General features: G+C 35.6%; 1 protein-coding gene across 3 annotated transcripts in view; it reads right to left on the bottom strand.

Moving 5' to 3' along the window:
* The window catches only part of LOC145983979 (lysine-specific demethylase 5A-like), a 119340-nt gene that overhangs the window by 54824 nt on the left and 40896 nt on the right, over positions 1–23620 (bottom strand). For 2 of the 3 annotated variants that reach the window (XM_083117218.1, XM_083117217.1), the window contains 10 exons: positions 23029–23196; positions 18634–18759; positions 15290–15433; positions 14636–14762; positions 13144–13295; positions 9898–10053; positions 5095–5276; positions 3546–3700; positions 2640–2767; positions 1460–1654 (listed from right to left, as the gene is read on the bottom strand). In XM_083117218.1, coding sequence (XP_082973344.1) covers positions 1460–1654; positions 2640–2767; positions 3546–3700; positions 5095–5276; positions 9898–10053; positions 13144–13295; positions 14636–14762; positions 15290–15433; positions 18634–18759; positions 23029–23196 — 1533 coding nt within the window. The remainder of the gene's footprint in view (positions 1–1459; positions 1655–2639; positions 2768–3545; positions 3701–5094; positions 5277–9897; positions 10054–13143; positions 13296–14635; positions 14763–15289; positions 15434–18633; positions 18760–23028; positions 23197–23620) is intronic. The other variant, XM_083117219.1, reaches the window with a different exon arrangement.

Raw genomic sequence — 23620 nt, 5'->3', positions numbered from 1 at the left:
GAATATATTTTTCATTCTAATACAACTCTATTTAGATAGTGATATGGTAGGTATAGTAAGGACTGAGTCTTTGATAACTGATATCATCATCAAAGTTATAAAGAGTGAAACCCCGATTTTACGTTTTTCAGGGACCTGTAAATAAGAAACGTAAAAAGTGGGAAAGCATAAGGGAGGGGTGAAACTCAAGTGTCAGTAAGAAAGGACTACACAATCGACTTTTTAGGGGGTATATTGTGTCAAAAATTATTTAATGGGAAAGAAGTATGATAATGAACTTCTAAGGAAAAAAAGCAAGATGTGCTGTGAAAGTCCATGATGGATTAATGGGACCAACTTTCGAGGGTAGGGACGGTGGATGACTGCTTCTAACTGCTGCCTATTAGGTTCAGTTTATGCATCTGACTGTGTGAGATCTCAGTTTACTATGTAAACTGGTAATTAGTTGCTACTTTTAGAAGTGCACCTCCCCCCCTCCCAGGAACCATGCCTCTTCCCTCCATCCTCTAGCAGGAAAACCTAACTTTTGGAAGTTCAAGGTTGCATGGTCAAGCGGTTTCTGGCAAATTTTAAAACATCGTCACTGCTCGGAGAACGTATAAAGCAAGAAACTGGAGTTAAGTGAACGTAAGATCGAGGTGAACGTCCTATTATTTAACATGGCCTTTTGCCGGGGCCTGACTGGATGAATGTATTAAGCGGGAAAACATATATTGCGGAACATAAAATCGGGATTTCACAGTACTTACATTTACGGCTTTTCTCATGGGAGAGAAATTTGAGCATCAGTCATGCAGATTAAACATTGGAAGCCCAGACAATTTTACACATTCACATGAAAACAGATCACACTAAATAATGTTTGCCTGTTAAATTAGTTTGCAAAGTTGAACATTAAATTCATTGGACGTAACCATCAACAATGACTTTTCTGTCTATTAACAACAATACTTCTCTATCCAAATATCTCTTTATAACTAAGAAAATTTCTTGATATTCTTATCCAAGAAAATACAGACATACATGATTATGAACATAAAGTTCGCTGCAATGTTACAAATTCAGATACAGAAGCATGTTAAACACATGAAAAGAAATCAGTATATATGTAATTAGGAACTATGCTTCCCCAACCACAGGCATGAATTTTAAGTCACGCTTTTCCATACCCCACCCACTTGAAGCCATATTAAGCTGTATTACTGAAAATAATGCATCGTCTCTCATTATACCACTCATAGTAATGAAGATATGGCATTGGCATTGAATTGTCTTGATTAAAAATTTTAACATATACTCAGTCAGATTATCCACACAAAAAGGTAAAATTTAGTACAGTAGCTTAAGGTTCTTCTCTAGGACTACTACTATTCATGTGTCCCGGACAATTAGTGATGCTAACAAAATATGGGATGCTCTTAAATCATAAAATTAATGAAGATTCATTAATCTTACTTACCCACTCATACACAACTTTCCTAAGTTTCTTCTCACTAATGAGCATTTTCAGCATGTCATCGTACGTAGCAGATGCTATAGAATGCGTAAGTTTTTCTGGATTTAATGCCATTGTGCATACTAATTCATCATGTGAGAAAACGCAGAATCTATTTAACATAGAATAGTGAAGAACACATTCTCTGCCCACTGAAAGCTGAAAATATTACATTGTTATATTGTATTATTATTTCTTAATAATCCATCATAAGAATATATTTGCAAACCATTTACATTGTCATTTGATGCACATACTGTACACTACTTTTTTGACAGTTACCACCACTGTTGAGGCAATTTTTATATCCCTTCATCCTAGAATGATGCATGCGATGCAAATTGCATGTTAACGGCTTCTTTGACATCATGGAAATGCCAGGCAGCAAGGAAGGATTTCAGATATAGGAACACATGAAAAGCACTTGGTGCTAAGTCTGCAGTGCAGGACAGATTTGCCGTATTTATACATATATAGGTGCACCCTTTATTTGAGACTATCATTAAAAAAAGGGTTTCTTGGAATCCAGGGTGATAATGGTACCAGGTGCAAAACTGGGGTTGAAGCAGTGGTTAGCATTTCTTTCCCCATCATTATTTGTTGAAGGTTACTGGTCAATGAACCAGGGTCAAGTATGAGCAAGTTACACCTCAAAATTGCAGTTTCCAGTGGTGCATTATGTATCACACTAAACATGCAATTCTTAAGAGGGGTGTTATTTTTTGTGACGGATTGTTTGTACCTTGCTTGAATTTAGTCATAAATACCTGATGCTGCAAAAGGAGGTACCAAAAATGGAAGGGTGAAACAGTCAATTTATATATGCACAACTATCCAAGATGCAATTGAAAAACCTTCATGTAGTACACTGAATGTGATAACTTCTACTTCTGACTTAATAATCGGTTGAATAATCTTTCTGATACTGAATGAACTTTTCAAGGACTAGGTATTACTTTCATATTTTTTTATGTACTATTATATTTACAATAGCTGCTACAACAATCCCTTTATAACTTTTGCATACAAAATGGAATTATTTATTTAAAGCACACTTTGAACTTTACTCCACATGAAGATCCTTACAGTTGAAAATACAAATTACAGTAGTCTGTATTTTCCCAAAAATGGAATAATTTCTTACCCAATCTGGTGGAGCAAAATTTACAGCTTCTGCAAAGTTGTAGCCTTGGTTGAACCCACAATGGTAGGCTCTTGGAAATGTTATCACAAATTCACCGGCTTCTTGATCAGTCCTATATATTGGAACACCTAAAAGGAAGAGATGATATCAAGGTTAATCTACTATTTATGCAAATTTCCTGAAGACACTTTTAAAAATTAGGTATGCAGACAATGTCTATCAATATTGGTCAAGTAGAACACACGTGGCCCTTTCAAACTTCCCCTGAGCCCCCCCAATCCCACCCCAATTTTTATATTAGAAAGTATAACTCAAAAAAATCTGAAAAAAAAAAGTATGTTCTTGCACAAGCTCATTCGATGGTATGAACAATATGGAAATGATATTCAACTTAAGTCTAGGCTTGCTCAAGCATGTCTATAGTGCATGATTGCACTTTGGTTGCTGTGTGTTGGCCAGCTTGATTCTTGAACAATTTGCACCTTATAGGTGTATAACACAGACCCCTTTTTACTGTATCTCCTAGATAAAATGCATTCCAAGCTGATTGAACAAAGGCTGATTTGCTTTCTACATACCAACTTCATAGGTATGTTTTCTCTTGCACTATTGTACATTTTACTAAATTACACTCACCACACACACAGCGTGAACGGAGTTCAGATAATTAATGTTGAAACCTGACTATTACCTTTCTACTTTCTTTCCTACTGGACTGCCATATCTGCAAGATTATTTTTAACAGAACAAAAATAAGACAAATTCAAGTGGACCACCTAGAAGTGTTTTCACAAATAATAATTAAAATTTAGTGTAAGTTCACTTCTACAAAGTTATACAAAGAAGTGCACATGATTCACAAAACTACAGGTAATACAATTTAAATAAGAATGAATATCTTCTTACAGGAATCCATGAGAATGTTGGGGTTCATTACTGTAACCAACTGATGGAGAAGATCTGGTTGGGAATGAAACAACTCTGGTGCAGCCTCCTTCATTGCCTTTTCAAAAAGTTCTGCTTTGGAGCCTGGAACCCCATACCATGTCTTTGCTTCACCCCTTTAAAAAGTGAAAAAAAAAAAAAAAAGGTTACATTTAGTTCGGAATTTTACTTACATAGTACACAACAAATTTCAAGCTAGAGTTGTACCAAAATGAACCTTTTTAGGAACTAGGAACACAAAAGTTATGCAGACTTGAAACTTGTAGATACCAATAATCAATAGTAAATTAAAATTAGATATATAGTGGCAATTCTTTCATGCAAAAATCTGAATAAAATCTTCACTTCTCAAATCAACAAATGTAACTAGGTGACTCGGATGTGTTCAATTATAGAGACTGCATCTTTATAAAGAGAGTACGTCAATTTTACTTTTATATTTATGCAAATAATTTTAAAAAATGAATGGATGCAGCAATCTTTTACAGCTGTATTACACATATCAGCTTGCCACACAAAAAAATCAGATTGCCAGGCAGAAAGATGATCGTGCCCAGGAACCTATTACATACATCACACTGAAGAGTGGCTTCCAAAGCTGAAGTTCTGGTCACGCTGCAACTGCACAGGGGACACAATCTAGCATCACCTGTACAGTGGGATCAAATGTCTTGTTACCTCCTACAGAACAATTTACAAAATTACCAATGCACAATTTTCTTGTTACAAATAATTTGTCTGCATGTCCGGTGTGAAATTATTGTCAGTCTCAGTTGGGCCTCTCTGTTAAATCTTGAGTGAAGTCATATTGCACTTCTCTTACCATTTTACTGATCTGTGGACGTTCATGCATCCATACACACATCACTTCATCCATACTATGGTAACATGATTAAGCCTGGTTTCCATGACAGAAAAAACACACTACACATGCTGACCAAGGCAGTCTATATTTCAGCCTACATAGCCACTTTTGATCCTGAATCTTGATCTTTTATTCATCATAAATATATGTCTGAACCTATTTATATAGTGTAAAATACAATTTAACCTTAATTTAAGTTTCATACTAGCAAAAGCATACATTGAACTTGAAACAGATACACTGCAGATAAATTAAGCATATCATATCCTTTATCCTAACAAGAGTTTGAAATATTATATTACAAACTTGGTTTCCCTTGATAAAAAATGTAACTAATACACAAGTGGAAAATTGATCAAATTTTGATCGATTCAACTTAAAATTTCAGTGCATTTACACAAGGCATGGGCGGGCTGAAATTTTACTTGAGGAAGAAGGGAAATACAGTAAAATCTTGATTTTATGTTTTTCAAGGGACCCAGGTGAAACAACTAGAAATGCAGGAAAATGTAAAATTGGTGAAAATTTTATATTTTTGCTTCTGTTGGGACCATGAAGATTGAAGGTGTAAAGGGGAAAATCCAAGAACATAAAATGTACCACTGTACATCTTAAAATCAACTCTAAATATGAACTCATACTTACCAATGCAAATAGTTAATTGAATAGCTCCAGTGATCTTCATTGTGCCAACAGAAAGTTGCAAAGCACATGCCAACATACATCCATGGTACTTTCATTCCAGATATATCTGCATTGATGTGGCCCAACACTGAACCTTCGAGAATTGGAAGATTATTTAGGTTCCATGGTGAATCTGCATATTCCTAAAAATTGAAAAGAAGGAGAATGTCACTTAACACAAAAAGAAAAAAATATGAATCATTATTTGATGCAATACAAATTAAGTGCAACTATGTGATTTACATGTTTTTCGGGAGACTGGTTAATGAACTTATTATGCAGGAAAATGTAAAAATTCAGGAACATAAAATCAGGGTTTCCCATATATTATTTGCCATAAGTTAAAATTATCATCATTCAAATTAATTTAACTGACCTGCTGCTATCACTCGCCAACAGTAAAAAAGAAGACAGAGTAAATAATTATGAATGGCACAGATTAATTGAGCAGTTCAGGAGTAAAACTTAATAACCCACAAAAGTATGAAAACAGTAGGGATGGGCAGATATGAAATTTTGGCCAATACCGATAAAGTACTGATATAAAATTTACCGATACAGATATTCTACCGATCCGATAGAAAATTAGAAATGGTAGAACATGAAATTTTCATTGATCTCCTTAATAAATGTGTTTCGAGGTGACTGCAGTGCAAAAGAAGTTGAATATTGAGACAATTACTCTTTTAGAAAGTAGGGCATCGAGATTATCCATAAAAATTACAACAAAATGGCAGAATTTTGCACTAAAGATTTTTTTGCTATATCAGATCGGTAAAATAATTGGTATTTTTACCGATAAACCGATATGCCTATATCTGCCAATACCGATAGAGTACCGATCAATTGGTCCCATCCCTAGAAAACAGAAAAAAATGCAAGTGAAAGTTTGCCCATTACATTGTGGCTTATGGGTTACCCAGATGTTCCCATGTGTTTCTGGCTATCAGCGGCTACTGAAGGAACTTCATTCACTATTGTGCAGAAACTGGAAACACTGCAGCAACTGCATCCAATGTTGACTCAATTTTGAATGGGATGTGGGTTATCAAGTTTTACTTCAGAGCTGCTCATTTGGTAAGGTATCAGTATTATTCAATATTGATTTGTTGGTAAATTGTCAGTCACAACCTATAATTTAGTGCAAGCTCATCCCTCAGGCTGGGACATAAATTCCCTGCTTACTATATCAGAGATTATTTGAATTTCCCAGTTTATTGTGTTTTCTTGCACTTATCATTTGATTTGATTTTTGTTATTTACTTTTGCTTTTCTGCCACATTTGGCTAATCACGACAATGAGGATGGGTGATATATGATACAAATTAGGGATGGGCTGATATGAAATTTTGGCCGATACCGATAAAGTACAGATATAAAATTTACCGATACCGATATAAAATTAGACATGGTACTTGAAGAACATAAAATGTTCCTTGATCTCCTTAACAAATGTGTGTTTCGAGGTGACTGCAGCGCAAAAAAATTGAATATTTAGACAATTACTTTCCTAAAAAGTAGGGCATCAAGATTGTCCATAAAAATTACAACAAAATGGCAGAATTTTGCACTAAATTATAAGATATTTTTCGATATATCGGATCGGTAAAATAATCGGTAATTTTACCGATACGCCTATATCGGCCAATACCGATAGAGTACCGATTAATCAGTCCCATCCCTAATAAAAATGGTAAAATGGGCACTCATAAAGAGAACTTCTGCCCAGGCAGGGATTTAAACCCAGGACCCTAGCAGCATAGCATATTATGTTAACCACTCTGCCATGGAGGCATGCGCGCCGACTACGTGGGTGCTCCGGGGCTCGAGCACCCACATAAATAATCTTGTGGGTGCGGCGCACCCACAAGATTTTTAGTTTGATATAAACAAAATAAAATAAATATTTCTCACTTGCCATTATCAAAAAATAATAAGCAATTAAACATTGAGATGGAAGTTAAAATTTCTAACCTCTAAAACAATATTGTGTCAAATGTGTTTGTGCAAAGACAACCAAGCAACACATTCCCCCCTTCCTTGCCTGTCTCTGGCCAAGTCAAAGGCAGTCCCCACAATAACAATGGAAGTGTACTGTATTGTGAATAGAATCCCGTCTTCTCGGCTTGCTTTGATGTTTCCTTACAAGTGACACACTGCAATACGCCCACTCCATTCGTCAACAATTGTTATAAAATAACTACTTGCCGATATTGAGCACTAATAAAGAATAAACCGAATGGTGATTCTTCGTGAATTAATATAATTTGTAAGACATTCGCCAAAGAGGCTAGCAGTGTTTCAATCGCTACAAGAAGACAACGAAGATGGTGTTGTAAAAACATTCCCAGACTGACTTTGCGACCATTCGGTCCCACAAGGTGGTGTGTGAGGGTAAAATCACTACAATCGTTGGAAAGTAATTATGACGTTCTCTTAAATTTTTTGGAAGATCTGTCAGAAGAAAAAAGTGAAGTCGGTGGGAAGGCTAGTGGATATTTTTCAAACCTACATCAATTTAGATTTCTTATTTTCCTGAAAATGTTAATTTCAGTTTTCGGCAGGATTGAACAACTTCATTCTTCTTTTCAGAAGAAATCATTGTCATACCGAGAAATCAAAACTTTGGTGGAAACTTTGTCTGCAAGTTTAGCTTCACAAAGGGATATATTTTTTGAGTTGTGGAATGAAACCATGAGGAAAGGGAAGGAATTGAACATTGATGAACCAGTTTTGCCTAGAAAAAGCAAGATGCTAGAACGCTACGACGAAGGTAGTGATCCTTATACGTATCAAACGCCGGAGGAAATGTACAGACAAATATTTTTTGAAATAATTGATGTGGCTGTGGATTCGCTAAATCGTAGATTTCAAACAAAGGTTTTGGAACTTATTTCACAACTTGAAGCTTTTGCTATCGGTCAAATTGGTGCTGATCGAACTCTGCAGTTCTATGGGACAGACTCTGATAAAGACAAGTTAACATTGCACAGGGACATGTTTCTAGATGTGTGCAGAACGAACAAAGAAAAAGTGGCCAACTTGTCAGACATTACAAATATTTTAAGTAGAGAAAACAGTGGTCGTGTGCGTGAAATGCTCACAGAATTTGTGAAGTTTGTACGGGTGATTTTAACTATACCTGTTACTTCTTGTACTTCTAATCGGTCATTTTCAGCACTTAGACGATTGAAAACGTTTTTGCGGTCAACAATGACCCAAAAAAGATTGAATGATTTGGCAATTTTGCAAGTTCATAAAGAAATGACTAAAAATATTGACATTACCAAAATTGCAAACAAATTCATAAGTGCAAATGACGTAAGAAGGAATGTGTTTTATATTGAAAATTAACATGTCATTATTATTATTATTATTATTTGGTACATAAAATTAGTCATTTTGTAGTTTCTGTTCACAACAAAATCCTTGCATAGTTCTTTCTGCAATACAATTAAAATTATTTGCATTTATGAAGTTTTTTCATTTTAATTTGTATGAATGTGGTATTTTCTTTTAGTAACGTGTTGATAATATCATTGCATCTTGCAATCATTGTTCATGTAAGTTGTTTAAAGTATAAAATACTTGATAATTGCAGATCTAACCGCCATTGATATGCACCCACAGAAATTTTGGAAAGTCGGCGCCCTTGCATGGAGGTCATATCTTGCATGTATCAGTATCAGCCAGTCTTGTTTCATTGCTTGTTTTTTTTTGTGCTAAAATAACTCTACAGAATAAACTACTACTTAAATGCATTGTTTTGCATACCTATTGGTCTCCTCCATGGTGTTATCTTACATTAGGGTCATTCCACGTCAGATCGACCAGGGCCTCCAGGTCATGATTATTTGATTTGGATGGAATTTAGCATGAAGGTTCAATCATGTCTGGAAGGCTTGTATTCCAAATATTAGGTTCCTCCGAGGAATAGTTCTGGAGTTATAGTCTGTGTGTAAATATCACTAGACTGTGATCAATAGTTCCAAAGTTATTGAGACCTGAAGTTACCTCTGAGCCTCATTTCTCATATTTGGAACACATTTTCTGTTGCACACCAACTTCTTCCACAGACTATAACTCCGGAACTATTCCTTGGAGGAACTTAATATTTGGAATACAAGCCTTCCAGACATGATTGAACCTTCATGCCAAATTTTATCCACATCAAAACTGGAAACCTTTCTGAAATTGGTCAATTTGATATGGAATGACACATTAATCACTTCACCAAAAACAATAACAATTAGTTTAAAATATTATCAAAGATTTTTGGAACACCTGACTGCTCTGTCAAGGGATAATTTTGCTGTATAAACATATCTCATCACACACACATTACTTCCTAACATAATGGTATATTATAAGTTATATTTTGTGCAAGCAGTAATACTTTGTTTGTTTTTCAGTTAGGATCTATATTTCCATTGCATTCACATGCAACCCCCCCCCACACACACACACAAATAGAAAAATTAAAACTGAGCATTCCTCAAAACATCCTATAAAACACACTGCACTTTTTTGCCATACACACAATTTACTAACTGCAGCATAATTGATGTTAACACTTAAACAATGAAATCATCAATAGGTTGAAATCAATATTATGTTTATGCAGCAAATTTCACATTCTATAAACTAAGTTAATTGTCTCACAAAATCAATAAAGACAGTTCATAAAATTATTATTAAAACACCATGAAAGAATAAAAAAAATTTTTTTTTCAAATGAAGATGAGAAGCATAAAAATTACCAACCTCATCTACAGTCATCAAATTTCTTGAGTTTTTTGTAGGAAACCCAGAACCATGGTCCATTGTATGCAGATCTGCACCATACTCAACAGTGACATCTTCTTCTATGGATGAAGCTATTCTCCAAAACTCCTTTTCAACCAGTCTCGTAGGCACAAGCTAATAAATAATATGCAATATGTAAACATCCACATTATTCACATACACATGGAAATAAAATGTCAGAATCATATATAAGTGACATTATAGTTTAATTCATAATTCACTAGCTTTCCTGACATTTATCATAGAAATGTGGGGGGGAATAAACATTGTACACTATCATCAATTGCAGGTGTAGCAAAGGGAAAAGTGATTTTCACTAGACAGCCAGTGAATTAGGCAGAAGAAATATGAGCAATATAAGGAATAAATTAAATCTTCTTCAAAACATTAAGGTTGTATCACCCTACCATGATTTCATATGGTTTCAAGATTAGTGCTAAAGCACAAAATGGGGCACTGAATGCAGGTTGGATCAATGGTAATTTCGACTGCGGCTTGATTACTACTACAGGGTAAAGCTAATTCTATGAAAATGAATGACATGGCATAAGAAGAATAGATTCTCTCAAGCTATCGATCAGGTGAGTTCTGGAAGGATTTCCAAGCTTTCAAGAGTTATCAACTATCGTCTATCTCATTAGCACTCAAACGCATGAAAATCCTTCCAGAACTCACCTGGTCAATAGCCTGAGAGAACCTATTCATCATTTGTCACCAGCAAACCTTCAAGACTTACATATTACATATAAATACACACTGCCTTCCAAAAGTTAAGCTCGCAATGCAAATTTTCGAAAGCGTATGTGAATTTGAGTGGTTGAAAATAGCTTTGGACGTAGATGTCAGTTTTTATGTGTAGCTTCCTTTTTGTAAGTAGTGTGTGAATCATCTGTACCTAGGTGCTTAATCTGTGCTCTTGAAATAGCATAAAAGTGAGGATTACATGCAAGAATCATCACACTTTCATTCAAGATGCCAGCATTCTGAAGGGTTTCAGATGCATTTAAAAGCTGATATGAAGTGTTTATAACTTTTGTAGGATTATTTTTGATAATATTAGTGTTTCTATGGCTGAAAGAAGACAAATAACATATAGTGAGCACTGGCGTGGTGTTGGGACGCATTAAAGCAGGACCGTCAATCAAAGATGTCTCCATTTTCTTTGGCATTGATCACTCGGTAATTTCTCGATTATGGAAACAATTCCATACAAGTCAAACAGTTGTCCAGAGACCTGTGCCCGGTTGTCCAAGGTTACCGCTCCCTCTGATGATCGATATATTGCTATAGTAGCCAAGCAGAACCTCCACAACTGTTACATCCATGGTGGCAGCGGCACGTGGTAAGACAATATCTGCTAGTACTGTGCACCGAAGGGTCCACATGAAGGGATTGTATGCTCAAGTACCATGTGTTTGTGTTGCACTAACCATCCAAGCAAGAGGGCCAAGATTAAAGTGGTGTTGTCAACATATTAATTGGACTGTCTCAGATTGGTACAACATCCTGTTCATGGATGAGTTCACATTTGCCCTGGAATCGGATGATAAGCGTGAAAGGGTCTGGAGAGAATGAGGCACATGCAATCAGGCCAAGAACATCATCGAACATCATGCATTCAGAGGTGGCAGCGTCATGCTGTGGGCTGAAATTTCAATGGAATATTGCACTGAGATGCACAACTTTAAAGGTGGATCTGTGACGACTGCGCAGTATCAGGATGAAGTCCTAGACCTCATTTTGAGAGACTATGCTGCAGCAGTTGGTCCTGATTTCCTCCTTATGGATGATAATGCTCATCCCCATCGAGCCAACATCATTGACGAGTACCTGGAAAGTGAGGGCATTTCTCATATGGAGTGGCCAGCATATTCTCCCAACCTTAATCCCATTGAAAACCTTTGTGATGCCCTCGGGCATGCTGTCTCTGCACGTTTACCTCCTCCAGCCAGTCTCAGAGTGTTGGAAACTGCCCTAATGGAGGAATGGCCATTGCTCACATTTGCAATGGTTGATCACCACATTGAAAGCATGGAAAATCATTGTAAAGTTTGTGTGAAGGTCCAAGGTGGTCACATACCATATTAATGTAAGTTCTGTTGTGGTCACATACCATATTACTGTTAGTTTTGTTTTGTTTGTTTGTCTTTAAACATCATTACGTTAATGACCCAAATGTGACATCATATAACTTACAAAAAGTAAATATATTTTTCCATCTTTGTACACAATACTGTTTTCTTTAATGCATAAACACATTTGCTACCTTCATGTGCAATTTTGTGTTAATCAAAGCTTTACTTTTACATTTTTGTTGATTTTACAATCGCGTGCTTAACTTTTGAAAGCGTGTTTATTAGTGAAATGAGCAAGATAATTTTAGGACAGGGTCATTTGTCCAGTAGGCATCTTGACATGAAATCAGTGAGGTTCAAAATAAACTGATTTTTGTTTACATACATTTCTCAAATTAATTTATCTAGTACTGTATAGGTCAAATAATATTGTTCATATTATAACATGGAAATATTAAAAGAACAGAAGAATCTATTTAGACCTGCAAATGCAAGAAAATTGATTAAATGACATCTCTGTAAGCCATTCTTCAATGTACAGGTCTAAATTAAAAATTCTGTTTTTGGAAGCTGTGGTTGGTGCTGTCATGTGTGCCAGATACTTGGTACAATTGTGAGTATGCTTGGAACTTAGGTGTAATGTAAATTTCATAAAATGGATGATCCTATCCAAACACGTACAAGCCTTGTATTGGGCAGAAAAAAATGTAAATTGAAAGAATGTTCTATTGTATAACCACTTGGCAACTACTGGTCTGGTTGGGATCTGTAGAAAACAGGGAAACAAACTGCACAAAAGAAATGATGTTCAAGTGTCAAGGGTGTCATGATCCATGTGATGCAGAGTTAACAAACATTGTCATTTTCATTACATTCAAACTTTCTATATTAGTGTGAACTGAAGACTAAAATTGGTAAATGCTGCAAGTAAAAATCAGTCCTCTTTGCATGAACATACACAACATACAAAAATCGTACATTCTTAATTAGCAATCCTGACAATTTCATACTTAGTTCACAGTAATTAATATATAATTTAGAACAGGAAGAGTTGTGTGTACTATTTGTTTCTCTTCATTTAATTAGTACCAGATCACAAGTAAAACAAATGTGCATTTTATTTACTTACATGTACAGGCATGTTGAAGTAGTCAGATTTGAACTGATCGGCCATTTCACCAAACTGATGTAAACTGTATTCACGCTTTGCTTGCTCAAAACCAAATGCTTCCATGGGTTTATCCACCTCCTGGGCAACACATCGAGGACATCTCCAATCACCTGTAAAAAAATTGTTCACTTGTTTTTTAAGGGAAATCGGATACATCACATAGTAGCAGAAAGGCTAAATATGGAAAACTAACAATCTTATTTAATTTTGCACTTTAAATTTAACAATCTTATTTAATTTTGCACTTACAAAATACCTTGAATACTTTTTAACAAGTTACACTTAAATACATTTTTTGCATTTGCATACACATATATAATCATCAATGTTGAGATTAAATAAAAAATAATCAATTGTTCTGCCCACTGAGGTGACAAGTTTTGCTTGTTTGTGTATTATGACATCCTGGGAGTCCAAATACTGTAAGAAGGCAAGTAGCAGCTAGGCAGTAATCCTTTAATGGCGGAGCCATGGAATGGCTAAGTCTCCACCAATATCATGTGGCCAAAGTGAGTTTCATAATTAGTTGACAGCTATTTCATATTCAATTTATGTCACATGCAATAATTATTTGAAAATTTCAAGAAAAATCTGGTAAACAAGTGTGGTATAATTGCAATGGAATACTTAATATTCATAAATATTCTGAACATTTTTGATTTGTTGCAAAATTCAAGTTCAGGTTTCAAAGTGGTATTGGCTCTTCCCTAATTAAAATGTATGAATATTTCTAAGTGCTTTTAAATTCTTACAATGGTCAAGCATCAGTGTAGATGGGAATTGGTAAACAGTATTGGTTGTCAGTAGGCATTCAAAATGTTATAAACTCTGTTCAAATACATGTATAAAGGTGGTGAAACCAATTTCCAATATTTGAGTATCAGCTGAAAATGGAATATTGGAAATGATACAAAATCTCATACTTAAATGGATTCCAATACTCAACTTCTTACTTTAAACATTTCATCCTAGAAGACAATTCTCTTATGTATTCCTCTCTAATGAAAAGCATTAATGTAGTGTTGCATCTGTTTTACTGGAATGCTTTCATAACTCATGCCCTTTATTTCCATCTTGTATATATGACTAGCTGTTTCTGTATTAATGTAAAATCTTTTACAGGTAAGAAAATAAGTACTGAAATTAATTGAAATATTGAATTTTTAGCAGTTCCGTTAGCAGTTCTAACATGTCATTCCTGGACAGGATTCACATATCAAAAGTTGGCTTTCTCACATCACTATTTCTGTCTGCAATATTGTGACAACTGGTACCTAATATGGTGGTGAATCAGTTAACATGAAGAATAAAGACATTACTGCCAGTACAAAGCATTTCTTTATTTCCCAAATGCAGGTGACCTTCCTAAATTTTAACAGATCACAATCAAAAGCTATAAACCTAATATGTATTTGAAGTGCAATTAACTAAAGTAGTATTTGGCACTTACCTTTAGGAACTTCTGAAAGGGGAGGCATTAAGCAAAATGTGTGGTAACTGTCATCACAACCATCACATAACAACATTGATTCTTCTACATCTCCACGCCCACAGTTGTGACACACATATTTGGCTAACTGCAAGGGAAAAGTTCATGTTCTGAACATGTTTTATTTTATTAAAAGAAATACATAACATTGCAGCAGATTACAACAAATTCTAATATTTTTTTTATGATGTACTAATTATATGTTCTAGAGCATTCAAAAATAAAATCTCTCAATAAAATGGAAAGTGGTGGTGAATGATTGATGACTTTCATGTCTTCTTGAGCAGAAAACAAAATTAACTGAATATGCTAAAATATTAACGATGTTAACTTCCACATAAAACACAAGCATGTTTCTTGCAAAGTATCACTGGAAAAATGTAATTTAATTTCATAAGATGACATTTTACATGACCTTCACAGTAGAGGAATTAATATAATGAACGCACAATATTTAGGTGTCCCATTTCTAACCTAAAATAAAAATCACATGTTCATTATTAATTAATCTTTCAAGTGGAGAAGCTAATAATTAAAAATCTTGCTGCTACACACACACACACACAAATTAGCTACTACTTGATAATGTTAATTGAATGTAAACTTGCAACTTACAGGGTCGTAATCATATTTCACTTTTTTGTTTCTAGTTTTCCTTTTATTTTCAGATTTAGTGTAACCTGCCATTTTAGGACCAGCACCAAAGAATTGCAACCTCCTTAATTCCTTATTTTCATCCGACTGAGAGAGATCAACCATCTGAAAATACAAAATAATAGTATCAGAATATGAACAAATTAAAGGAACAGCAACATTTATATTAGGCTGTAAAGGCATAAACAAGAATTACAGCAAATGGATTCCATGACCTCATTCCACCACTACTTGGGTGGATCCAAAATATTTTTTTCAAGATATGAAAAACTTTGGGGGATCATAATACATAGTTTGCCACCCATGTTCACTGTGCAAAGTTCATGGCTATGGAACATTGTCTTCCGAGTCAGCACAGTCCTCTTAAATACACAAATTTTCAGATATCTGAAAATTGCTTCTCATGAAATACAGAGTATTTTTTGTCCATATATAATCATTACCATTGTAGCTTTGCTTCAAAGTGAGAAAATACTATGAATTCCTTTTTAGTCCTATTCGTCTGCAATTACAATCATTTCAAGCCAAAAAACACAAAACCTACCATTGGAAACAAATTTATTCATAAAATACCTAAACATTTGAATATGCAAAAACAACTAGATTAACTTTGTAAAGTGGGAAGATTTTAACTTGGAGATTACTCTTACAAAATATCTAGCCAGAGATAAATTGCTACAAATCTGAAGGTATTCACCAAATGTGTCAAGTTGCAAAAAGAAAAAAAAATACAGGACAAAATTTTAGCTGGATGTAAAACAAAAGGGGATTGCCATTCCTTACGTAAAATAAATTTTGGAAAAATTGGCAAAAAGTCATGCCAGCCTACAAAACTGGCACAAAAATTCACAATACCATCTCGAATTTTAAATATTACAAAAATCATTTTCTGAACTGTGCACATGCCACAGAAATTACAATGGACAGGGTAAATTGGCCAATTAAAATGGATCATGAGAATGAAACATGAACATTAAGAAAAAACTAACCACGTTTGTGAAGCACATAATAGGAAGAAAATATAACTTACCTGACAATAAGCTATACTTAATAGCTGCTGCCAGAATTCAATTAGTGAGAAACATAAAACATGGAACCAGGAATTTTAAAACGAAAAGCAACTTAACAATAATAATATTGGAAATCTTTATTTTCTGTGGTATTCAACTGTAAAAATAAAGTACAAAAACGTAGAAATGGATATCTATGGAAAAGTCTGTACATCTGGCCATCACCACAGGGAAGCAGTGACCACAATGTCATCTACAAGATCTCTGTCAACATCTTCACTTTCTGGCTACGAGACTGGATAACAATGCTTTTCCACCCACTTCTCCTTTTTGCTTGTCCTGATGATGGGGATCAAATATCCCCCAAATATCCACTATCTATTGTGGCTTTTTGTGACATGTTGTGATGATGGGAAGCTTTCTACCCTGTTTCTAACACAGGCAAGACAAATTAATTTTCTATAAAGGATATCTCAACTTAGATTATGCTAAAATAAGAATAACAATCACTCTTGGAACACGTCAACTTCTACTCAGTTCTACATCAATTTGCAAATTACTCACTATTAGTGCATGTTACAGAATTTATCAACTTTATTAAATCAGGCTCAACAAACAATATTACAAATTAAGAAAAAATATTATTTTTAAAAGTGAACTGATGAAAATTGCAAATTATTCCCTTATTATCATTATTATTATGAATGAGGATACAAATACCTGTAGCATGATTGTGTAAGCCTTACTTAATCTTAGGATGAAAATATCAACTATCATTATATCTAGCCATTATTTTGACAAGAAATTCATTCATCCATGATGAAATCTGGGTTACTCAAAAAATGATGTCCATATTAACTTCAATATTTGTCTTCTAACATGGAATAACTTCTATCTACTGTGAACATATATGTGATAAGAAATGGTTTCAGTACATACACTATGGTCATCAAGTCATTCCCTGATAAAGAAAATTTAAAGTGTGTGTCAAGTAGAAGATTTAGGAACATGTGGTTTGCAAAAAAAACATAACATAAGGTAAAAAAGTAAAGTTCCCGGTGAATATAGCACCGTGCCATGAAGACACATTTTAGGGGATGTGGGGGTAAGGCCCCACACATTCTAGATCTTGGCCATTTTGGAGGTGTGATCAGCACCATGCTCCAGCTGTCTTCACACCTCCCCAGCTCCCCGGGAACCCATTGTTTTGAAGTTGGATGAGGCCCAGAGCCACTGTATGCAGGGACAAGGCCAGAAAAATTCCAACCTTAGATCATCGATCATCCACCTTGGGAATCCATACTGACTAGGCCACTGTGGCTCTACATAACAATGTGTAATTTTTTTATTCCTGTAGTGCTGCTATCTCTAATCTGCATTTGCAGCACTGCAGTCAGTAGCTGTGCAAGAGAAAGTGCAATATGTGCTGTGGTTTCATGAGACCCTGCCACCAGATACATTGCAGAGATTGTTTCAGAGTACGGATGAAATGTACCTAACATTAAGAGTAAAAAAGGTTGCTGTACAAAGTTTAGAGGGACTGGAAGTGTCACCAACAATCCTAGACATGGTTGGTTACATATAGGTGAGGAGACTGAATGTGTGCAATTTGCACTTCATGTGTGTTCTACATAAACAACAGTTTATGTAGAATTTTGAGCACTGTAGACATTGCTACAGCCAGTCAACGTGACACATAATGGGATGATTTTCATGGGCTATGCAGGAACAGCATTCACACTTACCTAACCTAGACTCTGCCAACCATTTCTACAATGGTCAGTGACACTTCCTGTCTCTAAGCTTTGTACACCAACTTTTTATACCAACATCAGGTGCCTTTCCTCCATACTCTATCTGAAACAATCAATGCACTTCAACTGGCGATAGGGTTTCACTTTCTCTTGCATAGATGGCAGCACTGAACAGGAATAAAATCTTGCATCATTATATTACATATTGTTGCAAACCACATGTTCCTAGCTCTTATAGTTGACATGCTATAAATTATCAGGAAAGACTTATGGCAATGCTGTGTAATCCTATTGGTCAACTTCACATTAGCTATAACCATACACACTACTACGCAACTCATGTCTTCATCCCTGAATTCAGTTCTCTATTCTTTTTTATGAAAAAGATAAAACAGCAAAGACGTCACATGCAACAGAGACCTACTTCTGGTACTAACTTTATGGGAATGCATATTTCCAATTCCACTCAGTGGATGTAAAAGAGGCTACATAAACCAAAAAGAAGGCACATTGCAAAATTTGGAAATTTAAATCCACCCACCCCAACTCTATTTGCTCTCCTTCCTACTTTCTCTTGTGGTGGTAACATTGCCTGGCGAGCAGGTATACCATGAGGCTTGTAGTCCTTGTCGCTTCTTTCACAGTCATCCAAATTTTTAATATTCCTCTGCAAAGAAGAAATCACTACAGCTCAGTAGGTTGTGTGTGTTTTCAGTGTTTCAAAGAAATTTTTCTACTGCATAATTAGTTGATTCAAACTCTCTTTAATAATTGAAGGCCTAAGTAGCATTCCATCAAATTCACTTTGGAACTGAAAATCTTCTACAAAACTACAAAGATTCACAGACAATATGTCATCATTGCATTTGAACATTTTCTTGCTGTGACAACAATGTGACATGCACCATGTTATTTGAAGCTTTCACCATTTCAAATCTTCTGTAAAGAAGAAAACTACAGTTCAGCAATTCCATGTCAACTGTCAAAATGTTAATAAGAGTTTTCTTTCCATTGTTTACATGAAAACATAGCACTCCTCCCCAACATGCTGTAAAGTATGTATGAAGAAATTTTTGGAGAGTTGCAAAAGGTAACCAATAACAATGAATAATCATTATTGCAGTAAGCACAAATTATTCTCATTAAGACTCTTGCAATCCTTTTTCCATCTCCAGTTGCACATATTGGGTTTGTGCAGATAAAATGTTCAGGAGGTGACTTAACATGTTTGCACAATAAGTAAACATCTATTCCCTTGACATCCAAGCACTGCTGACAATGTTGTGTCAAAGCGTGAATTCCATTCTGGAACTGGTACAACTGTGATGCCAGAACTCATCCTCTGCAAGCACACATCTCTGTTGTTCTGAAACTGCCTACCTGGCAGAAAGTGGTTCAAGTGACAAATGAGGTGAAAATCAGTTGGGAACAGGTGTGGCGAATGCAGGAGGTGAGAAACTCGCATAGTTTAGCTGTGTGGATACATGGGGATGAGCATTATAATGCAAGACAAGGATACAGTGTCTGATCACCAAGAATACTTCTGGTAAAGTTGGTGCAGCAATTAATAGTCCAAATTCATGCTCTCATCTTGCCTGAAGGAAGGTATGGTGCTGACCACCACAGAAGGAGAACCACCTTGAGGATGATGGGGAGACTTTGGGCAGCACCTATGACCACCAGCAGAATCAATCAGCAATGATTGTCATACCAGATCCAGTTTTCATCATTGGTGGAAAATCGGTTCCAGACTATTTCTCAGCACAGGAGGTGCACACTTACTGTACATGCTTTCTTCACTGGATAGAGGTCATTGGGCTCCCACATATCCAACTTCCTGCCTGTTACTGCCAGACGTCGAACCACAGTGAAAGAGTGCACATGCAGCCTCTCAGCTATCACACTGGCATTTTGCTAGAGTCAGCTTCAATCGCCTGCTTCAGCAGGTTATCTGAAAATGCTTGTGGTGGATGTCCACATGGTTGATTTTGTCTAATTTTGTTACTTATGGGGGTAAAAGCTACAGATATTATGAAAGGTGTCTTAAAGACACCAGCATAGAATGCTTCGAATACAAAACCTATACAAAAGGAACTAAGCAGAAGTGTTATATTAAGAATAGAGATGGTTAGAAGCCACGACACAAACAACACAAGAGGGATGACAAACTATCAAGATAAATTTGATTTACAAACTCACACATACACATGGAGGATGCATTCTTAACTCTCAAAAATGAGCAACATATACTGCAAACTAGTATTAATGCAGTGTCTCTAGAATACTTCAATCTGGTAGACCAATGATTAAATATAACTTTTGACTTTCAAAATTTTCTACCCAATAATACTGTTCTATTGCGAAAAAACTGCTAGTTGCACTTACAGTTTGCAAGGAAACATTATATATGATATGATATTCATTCACATTTCAAGACATACAACCACAAGAATTACAGATAATACTATCAAAACAGAGGTACATATTCAATGATTGAAAAGACGTAGAAAATTGTGGTTCTACCATGTCTTGAATGTATGACTATGGCATTTGATGGCAGTGCTCTAACCTAACCAGCTCATTTATGGGAAATGTAACTTCAATTTGACATGAAAAATGTTCCCAAGTTCTTATTTCTCCTTAAACACTGGACAATGTCCTTAATTCATTGTGTACTCTCTCCACGAAGAGTACCTGCATTGACCCTGTTAACAATACAGTACCAGAAATTAATTTAACCTTTAGACAGCCAGGCGGGTTTTATGGAAGTAACCCCTGTTTCGCAGAGGCTTTTCCACGCGAATTTTAAATTTGTACACTTTTTGGAGAAAAATTGTAAGAACTCGGGCACTATGAGAGCAATCTACTTCGGATAACTTTTGTTTTGCAGTTAAAAGAACGGCAAACGGAGGGTGTTTTTTTTTTGGGGGGGGGGGTGCAACCCCCGAATTTCAATGAAAAACTCTTCCTCTACTTGAGTTTTCTTTTCAAAGAATCAACGTTTCCCAAGAGAAAGTTGAATAATGAGCCAAACTGTGGAACTCTGTTTTCTTACCAATAATAGCTAATTTTCATATTGCTCAGAAAATTGCTATAACTCTGGCACTATGGGAGCAATCTACTTCGGATAACTTTTGTTTTGCAGCTAAAACATCAGGGCATGCAACCATGTACAATTCAGAATCCCAAACCAAGGGGGGGGGGGACGGACGGCACCCCCAAATTTTAATGAGAAAAAAAACAAAAATCTGGAGTTTGCCCCATCTTCCCCTGCTATTTTGGTAAGAGGATGCGAACTTTAGTCTTCTTTTCAAAGAATGGATGTTTCCCAAGAGAATGAAACTTGTTTCATGTTCCTAGCTGTCATACAAGGTCAATTATCCCAAGAACACACCAAACAAACAAGGCACAAAGGAAGTAGCACAAACACAGAATGATTGTTGTCACCACGAGACTCGAGCCGTATTTGTTCTGACCTTTCTGCAATGCAACAGAATTGCACCGACAGACAAAAAATCCCCAGAAAATTTGTTTCCTTCCTGCAGTCAAGTGTCACATGCAGTTTGGCTTCGCTTGGTCTATATTTAGCCTCGGTTCAAGCTAAGAACCACCATTCAGACTCATTATTGGTGTCGAAGAGACCACCCAGGAAGGCAATGACAAAAGATAGCTCTGCTTACCCAAGTCTGCTCATAAAATTCAATGTGTTTTGTTTCGCAGCTGTCAAGGCAAGCCTCGGAAAAGTGGCATGGACGTGTTGTGGAGAGGGGAGGAAGAGGGGGGGGGGTTCATCCATGTGACTTTTCCAAGCTTGCTCTAAACCTGTGTCAGTGTTTCCATAAAAGTATCAAGGTCCAAAAAAGCACATTAATTTCCTAATCAGCAAAATGATACGAAAACGTATCAAAATCCAAGTTGGACCTTACTTTTGATGATATGAATTCGTATCAAAATCCAAGTAAAGGTTAATGAGAAGCCTACATTTTGCTAATTTTTGCCTCCTGCACCAGGGCATAGGATGCTGATATATGGGATTTTATATTACATGTAGAAGATCTTAACACTGGTAACAATGGTAAGCATGATCTTACCTGTCCTAGAACATCATGATAAATATAAGATGCAGCACACCAAAAACTAACAGAATTTGATGTCTTTCCATTGACTGTAATTCTCGTGGTGGTATGTCTTGAAATGTGAATGAATATCACATCATAATGTTTCCTTGCAAACTGTAAGTGAAACTAGCAGGTTTTTTTTGCAATAGAACAGTATTATTGGGTAGAAAATTTTGAAATTTGTGTGTGCACGTGCGTTTGTAAATCAAATTTCTCTTGATGGTTTGCCATCCCTCTCGTGTTGTGCGTCTTGGCTTCTAACCATCTCTATTCTTAATGTAACACTTCTGCTTAGTTCCTTTTGTAGTTTTTATATCGACTGCAGACTTCAATTTTGATATCTGAAGCACAAAACAAGTAACTGTGCATAAAATATAAACTATAATATACAATGGATTTGTTATTATTATTACAGGCCATACTGAAGAATTTCATACATATTTCTGTAGGACTGCTGGATTGTTGTTCTTCTATACCAGGCATAACATGAACATGACAGGCAAGTGATTGCCAAGTGGTAGGTTAGTATCCGATAAAATTTTCAGTCATGGAAAAAGCTCAAGAAATATACTCAATGTAGAAGAAGCATAATTAAAAGTAATTGATTCAAAATAAGAATGACTGGCTAATAATTATCTTCCACTCTAAAAAAGAGTGGATTGTGGTTTGTAATAAATTTAAAAAAAAAACTAGAGAATTCATAATTTTACACCATGAGTAACATTACTATCACTTCAAATATACATGTACAGAGTCAATAAGCCATTTCTTAAAATTATTGCTTCAAATGCAATATTCCACAGTAATATCAAACTTACTTGACTCCGTTTAAGTCTCATTGTGGTATCACTTAGTAGTTTTGATGCTTGGCAAGATGCTCTTCCACGTTTCTTCTGTGTACCTTTAATTGCTTGCCTTGAAGGTATACCATGTGGTGTGTATAATATTTCAATCCTTGCCTGTTCATCTACACTTCCATCCACTGCCTAGAAAGATATATAAATGCACATCAATTGAGAGAGAGTGTATTTGCAGATGGTTTCTCCCAAGAGCATATACAGAAATGTTAAAATTTCAATTAAAGTTGAGCCAATACATTCGAGCATAAAGTATCAGTTCGAATTTATTCACTGATGCTGGCTGATCCTTTTTTGAGCCTGGGTATTTTGTGGGGTTTGCAGAAATGCTGCATGACACTTTTGCAGTCTAATCATCCCAAAAATTATGCAAAATTTGTAATTTGTTATTCATTTTGCACAAGTATTGTGTGACCCACACCAATCCAATGTCCCGACATATGACATGGGTGAGGAAGAAAATCATCTAGGCTATTCTACCAAGATGGCCACCATCTAGGAGTCAACCTCATTTTCTTAAATGGAAAGGTGGTCATGTGATATTATGCCAAAA

This window comes from Lepisma saccharinum, chromosome 2 (genome assembly GCF_977018435.1).
Source record: "Lepisma saccharinum chromosome 2, izLepSacc3.1, whole genome shotgun sequence".
NCBI classification, from domain to species: Eukaryota; Metazoa; Arthropoda; class Insecta; order Zygentoma; family Lepismatidae; genus Lepisma; species Lepisma saccharinum.
This window is presented reverse-complemented; position numbering and strand designations above follow the sequence as displayed.